The 13767-nt window shown below is 45.0% G+C and overlaps 1 protein-coding gene across 2 annotated transcripts in view; it reads right to left on the bottom strand.

Annotated features, from left to right (window-relative positions):
* The window catches only part of POC1B (POC1 centriolar protein B), a 188270-nt gene that overhangs the window by 124181 nt on the left and 50322 nt on the right, over window positions 1-13767 (bottom strand). For both annotated transcript variants that reach the window (XM_069764379.1, XM_069764380.1), the window contains exon 6: window positions 8058-8173. In XM_069764379.1, the coding sequence (XP_069620480.1) occupies window positions 8058-8173 (116 nt within the window). The remainder of the gene's footprint in view (window positions 1-8057; window positions 8174-13767) is intronic.

Genomic DNA, 13767 nt, shown 5'->3' with positions numbered 1-13767 from the left:
CTCCATAGGTTCTCTATAGGATTGAGGTCAGGGGAAGATGGTGGCCACACCATGAGTTTATCTCCTTTTATGCCCATAGCAGCCAATGACTCAGAGGTATTCTTTGCAGCATGAGATGGTGCATTATCATGCATGAAGATGATTTTGCTCCTGAAGGCACGTTTCTGCTTTTTATAACATGTAAGAAAGTTGTCAGTCAGAAACTCTATATACTTTGACAGGTCATTTTCACACCTTCAGGAACCTTAAAGGGCCCTACCAGCTGTTTCCTTATGATTCCTGTTATGATCTGGTGGTTTAGGAACAACATGAGGCAAGCTCTGAAGGAGGTGGTATCTGTACTGACTGCAAACCCTGAACCTAGCAGCGCAACTAAAAATAGCCGTGGGGGGTACCTGACACTCCCTAGACCCCTCGGCACAGCCTAAAATCTAACTTCCCCTAAAGATGGAAACAGGAAACCTATCTTGCCTTAGAGAAAATCCCCAAAGGAAAGATAGCCCCCCACAAATATTGACGGTGAGAGGAGGGGAAAATAACATACGCAGAAATAAAATCAGATTTTAGCATAGGAGGCCAGTCTAGCTTGATAGATAGGACAGGAAAGGATACTGTGCGGTCAGTATAAAAACTACAAAACAATTCAGAGTTTACAAAATCTCCACACCTGACTAAAGGTGTGGAGGGTAAATCTGCTTCCCAGAGCTTCCAGCTTACAGAAAAAATCCATACTGACAACTGGACAAATATAGAATGCACAGAACAATAAGTCCACAACATGTGGACTGAAATGAGCAAAGCCAGAACTTATCTTTGCAGGACTGGTCAGGAAACCAGGAGAATCCAAGCAGAGATGTGAATCCAGCTAGGAACATTGACAAGTGGCACAGGCTGAATAAAGAGCCAGACTTAAATAGCGGACAATAAGTGGAGGCAGCTGATAACAGCTAACTCCAAGGAGCAGCCATACCACTAGAAACCACAAGAGGGAGCCCAAGAGCAGAACTCACAAAAGTGCCACTTACAACCACCGGAGGGAGCCCAAGAGCGGAATTCACAACAGTACCCCCCCCTTGAGGAAGGGTCACCGAACCCTCACCAGAGCCCCCAGGCCGATCAGGACGAGCCAATAGAAAAGCACGAACCAAATCTGTAGCATGAACATCGGAGGCAACAACCCAAGAATTATCCTCCTGGCCATAACCCTTCCACTTGACAAGATACTGAAGCCTCCGCCTCGAAAAACGAGAATCCAAAATCTTCTCAACCTCATATTCCAACTCTCCCTCAACCAACACCGGGGCAGGAGGGTCAACCGAGGGAACAACGGGCACCACATATCTCCGCAACAAAGATCTATGGAAAACATCATGAATAGCAAAAGAGGCAGGAAGAGCCAAACGAAAAGACACCGGATTAATAATTTCAGAAATTTTATAAGGACCAATAATCCCCCACATGAAGCCGGGGACCAACACACCGATGGCGGTTAGCAAAACATTGAGCCCTTTCCTGAGACAACGTCAAATTGTCCACCACATGAGTCCAAATCTGCTGCAGCCTGTCCACCACAGAATTAACACCAGGACAATCAGAAGGCTCAACCTGCCCAGAAAAAAAACGAGGATGAAAACCAAAATTACAAACGAAAGGTGAAACCAAAGTAGCCGAACTAGCCCGATTATTAAGGGCAAACTCGGCCAACGGCAAGAAAGACACCCAATCATCCTGATCAGCAGACACAAAGCATCTCAAATAGGTCTCCAAGGTCTGATTAGTTCGCTCAGTTTGGCCATTAGTCTGAGGATGAAACGCTGAAGAAAAAGACAAATCAATGCCCATCCTAGCACAAAAGGCCTGCTAAAATCTAGAGACAAACTGAGAACCTCTGTCAGACACAATATTCTCCGGAATGCCATGCAAACGAACCACATGCTGAAAAAACAATGGAACCAGATCTGAGGAGGAAGGCAACTTAGGCAAAGGTACCAGATGGACCATCTTAGAAAACCGGTCACAAACCACCCAGATGACAGACATCTTCTGAGAAACAGGAAGATCCGAAATAAAATCCATGGAAATATGCGTCCAGGGCCTCTCAGGGACCGGCAAAGGCAAAAGCAACCCACTAGCGCGGGAACAGCAAGGCTTGGCCCAGGCGCAAGTCCCACAGGACTGCACAAAAGCACGCACATCGCGAGACAAGGAAGGCCACCAAAAGGACCTAGCAACCAAATCTCTGGTACCAAAAATCCCAGGATGACCAGCCAACACTGAACAATGAACCTCAGAAATTACCTTACTTGTCCATCTATCAGGAACAAACAGCTTCCCCACTGGACAGTGGTCAGGCCTATCAGCCTGAAATTCCTGAAGCACCCGCCGCAAATCAGGGGAGATAGCAGAAAGAATCACCCCCTCCTTAAGAATGCCAACCGGCTCCAGGACTCCAGGAGAATCAGGCGAAAAACTCCTAGAGAGGGCATCAGCCTTAACATTCTTAGATCCCGGAAGATACGAGACCACAAAATCAAAACGGGAGAAAAACAGGGACCAACGAGCCTGTCTAGGATTCAGCCGCTTGGCCGACTCGAGGTAAATCAGATTCTTATGATCGGTCAGGACCACAACACGGTGTTTAGCTCCCTCAAGCCAATGTCGCCACTCCTCAAACGCCCACTTCATAGCCAACAACTCCTGATTGCTGACATCATAATTGCGTTCCGCAGGCGAAAACTTTCTGGAAAAAAAAGCACACGGTTTCATCAAAGAACCATCAGACTTCCTCTGAGACAAAACGGCCCCTGCCCCAATCTCAGAAGCGTCGACCTCAACCTGAAAAGGAAGAGAAACATCCGGTTGACGCAATACAGGGGCAGAAGTAAATCGGCGTTTAAGCTCCTGAAAGGCCTCAACAGCCTCAGAGGACCAATTAGTCACATCAGCGCCTTTCTTCATCAAATCAGTAAGAGGCTTAACCACACTGGAAAAGTTGGCAATGAAACGGCGATAGAAATTAGAAAAGCCCAAAAATTTTTGAAGTCCCTTCACAGATGTGGATTGGATCCAGTCATGAATAGCTTGAACCTTAACAGGATCCATTTCTATAGACGAGGGAGAAAAAATAAAACCCAAAAAAGAGACCTTCTGAACTCCAAATAGGCACTTAGACCCCTTCACAAATAAAGCATTATCACGAAGGATCTGGAACACCATCCTGACCTGCTTCACATGAGACTCCCAATCATTGGAAAAAAATCAAAATATCATCCAAATATACGACCATGAATTTATCAAGATAATTGCGGAAAATATCATGCATGAAAGACTAGAACACAGATGGAGTATTAGAGAGCCCAAATGGCATCACAAGGTATTCAAAATGGCCTTCGGGTGTATTAAATGCAGTTTTCCATTCGTCACCCTGTTTAATACGAACAAGATTATATGCCCCTCGGAGGTCAATCTTAGTAAACCAACTAGCCCTCTTAATCTGAGCAAACAAATCAGTAAGCAAAGGCAAGGGGTATTGGAATTTGACCGTGATCTTATTAAGAAGACGATAATCAATACAGGGTCTCAAGGAGCCATCCTTCTTAGCAACAAAAAAGAAACCCGCTCCCAATGGTGACGAAGAGGGCCGAATATGCCCTTTCTCCAAAGATTCCTTAACATAGCTCCGCATGGCGGCACGCTCTGGCACAGACAGATTGAAAAGTCGGCCCTTAGGGAACTTCCAACCAGGAATCAAGTTAATAGCACAATCACAGTCCCTATGTGGAGGAAGGGAACTGGACTTGGGCTCATCAAATACATCCTGGAAATCCGACAAAAACTCAGGGACCTCAGAAGAGGGGGAAGAGGAAATTGACATCAAAGGAATGTCACTATGTACTCCTCGACAACCCCAACTAGTCACCGACATAATTTTCCAATCCAGCACCGGATTATGTTCCTGTAACCATGGAAATCCCAGCACAACAACATCATGCAGGTTATGCAACACCAGAAAACGGCAATCTTCCTGATGTGCAGGAGCCATGTACATAGTCATCTGTGTCCAGTACTGAGGTTTATCCTTGGCCAAGGGTGTAGCATCAATGCCCCTCAAAGGAATAGGGCTCTGCAAAGGCTGCAAGGAAAAACCACAGCGCCTGGCGAATTCTAAGTCCATTAAGTTCAGGGCAGCACCTGAATCCACAAATGCCATGACAGAAAAGGACGACAATGAGCAAATCAGGGTCACAGATAAGAGAAATTTAGGCTGTATTGTACTAATGGTAACAGACCTAGCGACTCTCTTAGTACGCTTAGGGCAATCAGAGATAACATGAGCCGAATCACCACAGTAAAAGCACAGCCTATTCTGACGTCTGAATTCCTGCCGTTCTATTCTAGTCAAAATCCTATCACATTGCATAGGTTCAGGACTATGCTCAGAGGATACTGCCATATGGTGCACAGCTTTGCGCTCGCGCAGACGCCGATCAATCTGAATGGCTAGAGACATAGATTCGCTCAAACCGGCAGGCATAGGAAAGCCCACCATAACATCTTTAAGGGCTTCAGAAAGACCTTTTCTGAAAATAGCAGCCAGAGCCTCTTCATTCCATTTAGTGAGCACAGACCATTTTCTAAATTTCTGGCAGTATAATTCTGCCGCTTCCTGACCTTGACACAAGGCCAACAGGGTCTTTTCTGCATGATCCACAGAATTAGGTTCGTCATACAATAATCCGAGCGCTTGACAAAATGCATCTACATTCAATAATGCCGGATCCCCTGTTTCAAGAGAAAAAGCCCAGTCTTGAGGATCACCACGCAGCAAGGATATGATGATTTTCAAATGCTGCATGGGATCACCAGAAGAACGGGGTTTCAAAGCAAAAAACAATTTGCAGTTATTTTTAAAGTTCAAAAACTTGGATCTGTCCCCAAAAAACAAATCAGGAGTAGGAATTCTGGGCTCTAAAGCCGGAGTCTGGACAACATAGTCCTGGATATTCTGTACTCTTGCAGCAAGTTGATCCACACGAGAAAACAAACCCTGAACATCCATGCCAAAACATATATCCTGAACCACCCAGATATCAAGAGGAAAAAAAAAAAGACAAAACCAAAGAACAGAAAAAAAATGGTTCAGAACTTTCTTTTCCTTCTTTTGAGATGCATTTAATTCATTTTTGGCCACTTGTACTGTTATGATCTGGTGGTTTAGGAACAACATGAGACAAGCTCTGAAGGAGGTGGTATCTGTACTGACCGCAAACCCTGAACCTAGCAGCGCAACTAGAAATAGCCGTGGGGGGTACCTGACGCTCCCTAGACTCCTCGGCACAGCCTAAAATCTAACTTCCCCTAAAGATGGAAACAGGAAACCTATCTTGCCTCAGAGAAAATCCCCAAAGGAAAGATAGCCCCCCACAAATATTGACGGTGAGAGGAGGGGAAAATAACATACGCAGAAATGAAATCAGATTTTAGCATAGGAGGCCAGTCTAGCTTGATAGATAGGACAGGAAAGGATACTGTGCGGTCAGTATAAAAACTACAAAACAATCCACACAGAGTTTACAAAATCTCCACACCTGACTAAAGGTGTGGAGGGTAAATCTGCTTCCCAGAGCTTCCAGCTAACAGAAAAAATCCATACTGACAACTGGACAAATATAGAATTCACAGAACAATAAGTCCACAACATGTGGACTGAAATGAGCAAGGCCAGAACTTATCTTTGCAGAACTGGTCAGGAAACCAGGAGAATCCAAGCAGAGATGTGAATCCAGCTAGGAACATTGACAAGTGGCACAGGCTGAATAAAGAGCCAGACTTAAATAGCGGACAATAAGTGGAGGCAGCTGATGACAGCTAACTCCAAGGAGCAGCCATACCACTAGAAACCACAAGAGGAAGCCCAAGAGCAGAACTCACAAAAGTGACACTTACAACCACCGGAGGGAGCCCAAGAGCGGAATTCACAACAGATTCCGGTCCAAAACATGACTCCTCCACCTCCTTGCTGACATCGCAGCCTTGTTGGGACATGGTGGCCATCCACTACTCCATCCATCTGGACCATCCAGGGTTGCTCGACACTCATCAGTAAACAAAACTGTTAGAAAATTAGTCTTCATGTATGTCTGGGCCCACTGCAACCGTTTCTGCTCATGAACACTGTTTAGGGGTGGCCGAATAGTAGGTTTATGCACCACAGCAAGCCTTTGAAGGATCATACACCTTGGGGTTCGAGGGACTCCAGAGGCACGAGCAGCTTCAAATAACTGTTTGCTGCTTTGTAATGGTATTTTGGCAGCTGCTCTCTTAATCCAATGAATTTGTCTGGCAGAAACCTTCCTCATTATGCCTTTATCTGCATAAACTCTGTATGTGCTCTGTTTCAGTCACAAATCTCTTCACAGTATGATGATCACTCAAGTTTTTGTGAAATATCTAATGTTTTTAAACCTTGTCCAAGGCATTGCACTATTTAACGCTTTTCAGCAGCAGAGAGATCATTTTTGTTTCCCATATTGCTTGAAACCTGTGGCCTGCTTAATAATGTGGAACATCATTTTTAAGTAGTTTTCCTTTAATTAGAATCACCTGGAAAACTAATTATCACATGTGTTTAAGATTGATTTCAGTTATCTATTGAGCCCTGAGACACAATACCATCCACAAGTTTATTTGAAAAACAAAACAGTTAACTCTTTATGACACTTAAATCCAATTTGCATAATAATTTGGAACACAGTGTATATCTATATATATAATTGTCTAAGGGTTTTTCCGTCTGTCTGTCTTTCTGTCTGTCCTGGAAATCCCGCGGCCTCGACCAATCAGCAACGGGCACAGCGATGATGATGTCATAAAGGACGTAGAAATCCCACGTTTCTGATTCAGCGACGGGCACAGTATCGACGTAGATGTCATAATGGTTGCCATGGCAACGATGTCATAAAGGTTGCCTCGACCAATCAGCGACGGGCACAGTCTGCCGCGAATTCTGGAATCATCATTGTCCATATACTAAGGGGACATGCATATTCTAGAATACCCGATGCGTTAGAATCGGGCCACAATCTAGTATTAGATATATACTTACCTTGTAATGTCTTCAAATCCTGTTCAGTCCAGATATGTCCGGATCCCAGAATTCCAAGCGGCGTAAGTTCACCGACCGCCATATTGGGACACCCAAGTGATGGGTACAATATAAAGTGACTAGCACACTCCAGGGTGTTGTGATGCAAAAAAGTGGGGATTTATTACATACAGTAAATCACAAACGTTTCGGTCGATACTCGACCTTCATCAGTGTGCTAGGTATAATTGTATACTTGTATGGCCCCAAAAACAATAGAATAATCGGATTTGCATCAATCAGACATGCTGGAAAAAAAGGCAACAAGCCGGGAGGAAACAGAACCAGGCTGGTCAACTGACGGTGAGTCAGAATAATAGGTGGCGCTGAGGCTTAAAAGCTGTCAGTACGCCGGGACACTAGGGATAAATGCGGTATCCACCGCTAATAGAGTGTGTCACACTCTATTAGCGGTGGATACCGCATTTATCCCTAGTGTCCCGGCGTACTGACAGCTCTTGCGTGGTACCACCAGCGGAACACCGTCACACCACACACACTGTTTATGCCAAACGCACCACACACACACTGTATAATCTGTGCGCAACCTCTTGCGCGGTACAACCAGCGGAACACCGTCGCGGGATCAGCCGAATGATTCACTGACCGCCGCCATCTTTGTACAGGAGGAGCGCATGCGCAGTTTTAATGAGACCGGCGCTATCTTTCTGCTGATTCCAAATTAACAGGTGTGCTTCCACTAAAAATGTGGGCCATATCACCGGTACTGAACTTCCTATCTAGCATTTGGAAGATACCATCCAGAGCTGCAGAAGCACATGGAACAGTAGAGATCTTGTCATTTTTGTAGGGATAAAAGCATTAAAAAATAAATAAATAAATAAATCGGTTTTGTTCCCATCTTATGTCCATTAATCAGTTGCAGAGATTTTAGGCAACCTAAATGTGTTACCTTGATAATGCTGCAGTAATTTGTTCATGCGAATATCCCAGACTTTCACCGTACTGTCAGACCATGCTGAGGCGACACACGTTCCCGATGGATTAAACCGAACATCATTGGAATGCCTGAAAGAAATGGAAGACCAGTAAATGTGGCTTTTTTCAACTTACTTTATACAACCCAGACAATCTCTTTAAAAAGGAATTGCCTCGACTTCTTTTCTTCAGAAAAGCATCACTTCCTTTTCCCAGTCTCCCGTTTTGCAGAGGATACTCCTGAAGATTGACAGTTTGGACCTGGGGCAGTTTCATGCTGCTTGTCCAAACTCTCTCTCTAAGGACATTAGAAGAGGCATTTTTGCAGCAATTGCAGCACTTCTTATTGCATTTTTTGTGGTATTGCCAAGACAAAAAAAAAGAGTAATTCTGGCATTTCGATTCACACATTGAGTATTTGTTGAGTTTTTTTACAATCAGTATTTGTAAGCCAAAATTAGGAGTGGAACAATTAGAGGAAAAGTGCATTGCTCGAAAAAAAATAAAGCAAACACTAAAATATTACATCCTAGGTATCACTGAATGAAATATTCCAGTTGCAAATCTTTATTCATTACATAATGGAATGCATTGAGAACAATAAAACACAAAAATAATCAATGCAAATCAAAATGAATATCCCATGGAGGTCTGGATTTGGAATGATGCTCAAAATCAAAGTGGAAAATCAAGTTACAGGCTGATCCAACTTCAGTGGTAATGCCTCAAGACAGGGAAATGATGCTCAGTAGTGTGTGTGGCCCCCACTTGGCAGTATGACCTCTCTACAATGCCTGGGCATGCTCCTGATGAGGCGGTGGATGTTCTAGTGAGGGATCTCCTCCCAGACCTGGATTAAAGCATCAGTCAACTCCTGGACAGTCTGTGGGGCAACATGGCGTTGGTGGATGGAACAAGACATGATGTCCCAGATGTGCTCGATTGGATTCAAGTCTGGGGTCCTCAGCTACGAGGCCTAGGTATTGTCATGCATCAGATAGAACGAACCCAGGGCCCACTGCATCTGTATATGGTCTCACAATGGGTCTGAGGATCTCATCCCAGTACCTAATGGCAGTCAGGGAACCTCTGACTACCACATGAAAAGCTGTGCGGCCCTCCAAAGAAATGCCTCCCCATACCATTACTGAGCCACTGCCAAACTGGTCATGCTGGAGGATGTTGCAGGCAGCAGAATGTTCTCCACGGCGTCTTCAGACTCTGTCACATGTGCTCAGCGTGAATCTGCTCTTATTCATGAAGAGCACAGAGATCAATGTTGAATCTTCCAATTTTGGTGATTTCTGGCAAATGCTAATCACCCTGTAAGCACAACACCCCAATTTTGGATGTTGACCCTCATAACACCCTCATGGAGTCTGTTTCTGACAGTTTAATAATAATAATAATAATAATAATTTTATTTATATAGCGCCAACATATTCCGCAGCGCTTTACAAATTATAGAGGGGACTTGTACATACAATAGACATTACAGCATAACAGAAATACAGTTCAAAACAGATACCAAGAGGAGTGAGGGCCCTGCTCGTAAGCTTACAAACTATGAGGAAAAGGGGAGACACGAGAGGTGGATGGTAACAATTGCTATAGTTATTCGGACCAGCCATAGTGTAAGGCTTGGGTGTTCATGTAAAGCTGCATGAACCAGTTAATAAATTTTTTTTTTTTTTTTTTTTTTTTTTTTTTTTTTAGTATAGGCCACACAGGGATCGTTAGGTTAATGCATTGAGGCGGTAGGCCAGTCTGAACAAATGAGTTTTTAGGGCACGCTTAAAACTGTGGGGATTGGGGATTAATCGTATTATCCTAGGTAGTGCATTCCAAAGAATCGGCGCAGCACGTGTAAAGTCTTGGAGACGGGAGTGGGAGGTTCTGATTATTGAGGATGCTAACCTGAGGTCATCAGCGGAGCGGAGGGCACGGGTAGGGTGGTAGACTGAGACCAGAGAGGAGATGTAGGGTGGTGCTGAGCCATGGAGTGCTTTGTGGATGAGGGTAGTAGTTTTGTACTGGATTCTTGAGTGGATGGGTAACCAGTGTAATGACTGGCACAAGGTAGAGGCATCGGTGTAACGGTTGGTGAGGAATATGATCCTGGCAGCAGCATTCAGGACAGATTGGAGCGGGGAGAGTTTGGTAAGAGGGAGGCCGATTAGTAGAGAGTTACAATAGTCCAGACGAGAATGAATAAGTGAAACAGTAAGAGTTTTTGCAGAGTCGAAAGTAAGAAAAGGGCGAATTCTAGAAATGTTTTTGAGATGCAGGTAAGAAGAGCGAGCCAGTGATCGGATGTGGGGGGTGAATGAAAGGTCAGAATCAAGGATGACCCCAAGGCAGCGGGCATGTTGCTTTGGAGTAATGGTGGAACCGCAAACGGAGATGGCAATGTCAGGCAAAGGTAGGTTAGTAGAGGGAGAAAACACGAGGAGTTCAGTTTTTGACAGGTTTAGTTTCAGATAGAGGGAGGACATGATGCTAGAGACAGCGGTAAGACAATCACTGGTGTTTTCTAATAAGGCAGGCGTGAGATCAGGAGAAGAAGTGTATAGTTGGGTGTCGTCAGCATAGAGATGGTACTGGAAGCCAAATCTACTGATTGTTTGTCCAATAGGGGCAGTATACAAAGAGAAGAGGAGGGGGCCTAGGACTGATCCTTGAGGAACCCCAACAGTAAGGGGAAGGTGAGAGGAGGAGGAACCAGCGAAACATACAGTGAAGGATCGGTCAGAGAGATAGGAGGAGAACCAGGAGAGAACGGTGTCCTTGAGGCCGATGGAGCGGAGCATAGTGAGGAGGAGCTGATGATCCACAGTATCAAATGCTGCAGAGAGATCCAAGAGAATTAGCATGGAGTAGTGACCATTAGATTTAGCTGTTAGTAGGTCATTAGAGACTTTAGTGAGGGCAGTTTCAGTAGAGTGTAAAGAGCGGAAACCAGATTGAAGAGGGTCGAGAAGAGAGTTATCTGAGAGATAGCGGGTAAGACGGGAGTGGACCAGGCGTTCGAGGAGTTTAGAGATGAAGGGAAGATTAGAGACAGGTCTATAATTAGCGGCACAGTTTTGGTCGAGGGATGGTTTTTTAAGTAATGGATGTATGATGGCATGCTTAAATGAGGAGGGAAAAATACCGGAAGTGAGGGAAAGGTTGAATATTTTAGTTAGGTGAGAGGTGACAGCCGGGGAAAGGGACTGGAGGAAATGTGACGGAATGGGGTCACTGGTGCAAGTGGTCGGGCGAGAAGATGCAAGGAGCCTGCTTACTTCTTCTTCTGTAACTGGTTCAAAGTCAGAGAGTGAACTAGATGCAGTGGGGGAGGGAGGACAGTGCATGGTATGAAGAGATTGGGAGATGATTTCCTGTCGAATATGGTCAATTTTTTCTTTGAAGTAATTGGCCAGATTGTCAGCACGGAGATCCGTGGTTGGGGCCTGCGCTCTTGGGTTGAGTAGGGACTGGAACGTGTCAAAGAGACGTTTAGGGTTATTGGACAGGGAGGTGATGAGGGTGTTGAAGTAGGTTTGTTTGGAGAGGTGAAGGGCAGAATTGTATGTCTTTAGCATGAACTTATAATGGATGAAATCTTCGGGTAGATTAGATTTTCTCCACAGACGTTCTGCGCACCTGGAGCACCGCTGCAGGAAACGTGTTTGCAGCGTGTGCCACGGTTGTTGCCGTCTGTGCCGAGTTGTTTTATGTATAGGAGGAGCAGCTTCATCCAGGGCACTTTGCAGGGTTTCATTGTAATGCTTCAGAGCAGAATCAGGACATGAGATGGAGGAGATTGGGGCCAATGAGGACTGCAAGTTCTTCATAAGTTCCTGGGTGTTAATGGCCTGTATGTTTCTATAAGTGTGGAAAGTGGGGGTGACCTGAGCGGGATGGCAGTTCTTGATAGAGAATGAAAGAAGGTGGTGGTCAGAGAGTGGGAGAGGGGAGTTTGTGAAATCATCCACTGAGCAAAGCCGGGAGAAGACCAAGTCAAGGGAGTTTCCAGTTTGAACAGACAGTTTGAACAGACACATGGATCTAGAGGCCTGCTGGAGGTCATTTTGCAGGGCTCTGGCGCTGCTCCTTCTGTTCCTCCTTGCACAAAGGAGGAGATAGAGGTCCTGCTGCTGGGTTGCTGCCCTTCTACAGCTCCCTCCATGTCTCCTGGTGTACTGGCCTGTCTCCTGGTATCGGAACCATGCACTGCAAACTGTGCTGTCACAGTTCGCATTGATGTGCCATCCTGGATGAGCTGCACTACATGAGCAACTTCTGTGGGTTGTAGACACTGCCTCATGCTACTGTACTGTACGAGCAGCGGTAAGGTGAGCAATGACAAAATGCAAAAGTGACCAAAACAACAGACAAAGAGGATGAGAACAGAGAAATGGTCTATGGTCACCCCCTGCAGAACCACTGCTTTATAGGGGCTGTCATTTCTACCTGTTGTCTGTTCCATTTGCACAACAGCAGGAGAAACGGATTCATAATCATTGTTGGTTCATAACTGGACAGGTTGAATTCACAGAAGTTTGATTGACTTGGAGTTACATAGTATTGTTTAAGTGTTCCCTTTATTTTTCTAGCAGTGTATAATAGAAACACATGCACCACTTCTGCATTTTTCACCCTATTGTATATTTTTGCCCCACTTCCTGTGTGTTGATGCTTCGTTTGAGTATCACAGTGCATCCTGGGATTGCCAAATGAAGCGCCATCAGAGGGCAGAGGCTGCGGTCACTGTCACAGCCTCTGCCCCCTTCCTGAAACAAAGCATTATCAGAATGCTTATTACAGGGAATGAGCTAGTCAATGCACACTGTGAAAATGCATTGCAATGCGTTGTCACAATACCCAGTGTTCAGACATCAGTGACGTCACTTGCGGGGACAGTATCGTGGTTTATGGTAAAAATCATGGTTTCTTATGAATGCCAGCCATAGGCTGAGATTCACAAAGCGCCATCATAACAGGCACGTCGTTTTTCGGCAGACCTGCAGCCATCAAGACAACCCTATGGCACTTAAAGTTTGGGTTGCGGGGAGCCACAGGGTAGGTGGAACCTCTGGACACTGTGCTGTAAATGCCACTGACATTTAGCAGCTGTGAATAAAACAGGCATCATCTGCCGGCAATAAATCTGGCTCAATTTCTGAGCCTGCTATAAATAAGGGGACCTCAAATATGACATACGGGTACATCATATTTGAGAAGGCGTTAAAAAAGGCCTTTCAATGGATTTTTTAAAATTCAAGTTGAGTGTTCCTCCAATTGCTAAAGCTCCACTGATCCCTGAACAGTTTTTCATCTTTGCCTGTGCTCCTCCATTGCAAAGTTATACCCCCAGAAATAAAGATGAAAAATTTTCCCTTCAACCAACTAGGCGTATACCACACTACCACACAACTACTCTGTGGGCATTTACTTTTTCTCCTCTGAGTCTGGCCAATCAAAACACTGCCGCACCCACAGAGAAGTCCTGTGGTATACACCTAGTTGCATGAATTGGAACGCTGTAACTTTATTTCCAGGGGGTATAACTTTGGAACGGAGGGCAACAGGAAAGTCTGTTCTAGAATTAATGATGTCACCGCAATTGGGGGAGGAACTCCATTTAAATTAAAAGTCCTCTTAAAGCGTAGCTACCCATAGGTGGCACTAAAGAGACA

The sequence above is a fragment of the Ranitomeya imitator genome, chromosome 4 (genome assembly GCF_032444005.1).
Source record: "Ranitomeya imitator isolate aRanImi1 chromosome 4, aRanImi1.pri, whole genome shotgun sequence".
Taxonomy (NCBI): Eukaryota; Metazoa; Chordata; class Amphibia; order Anura; family Dendrobatidae; genus Ranitomeya; species Ranitomeya imitator.
Note: the sequence above shows the minus strand (reverse complement) of the source record. Positions and strands in the feature narration are given on the sequence as shown.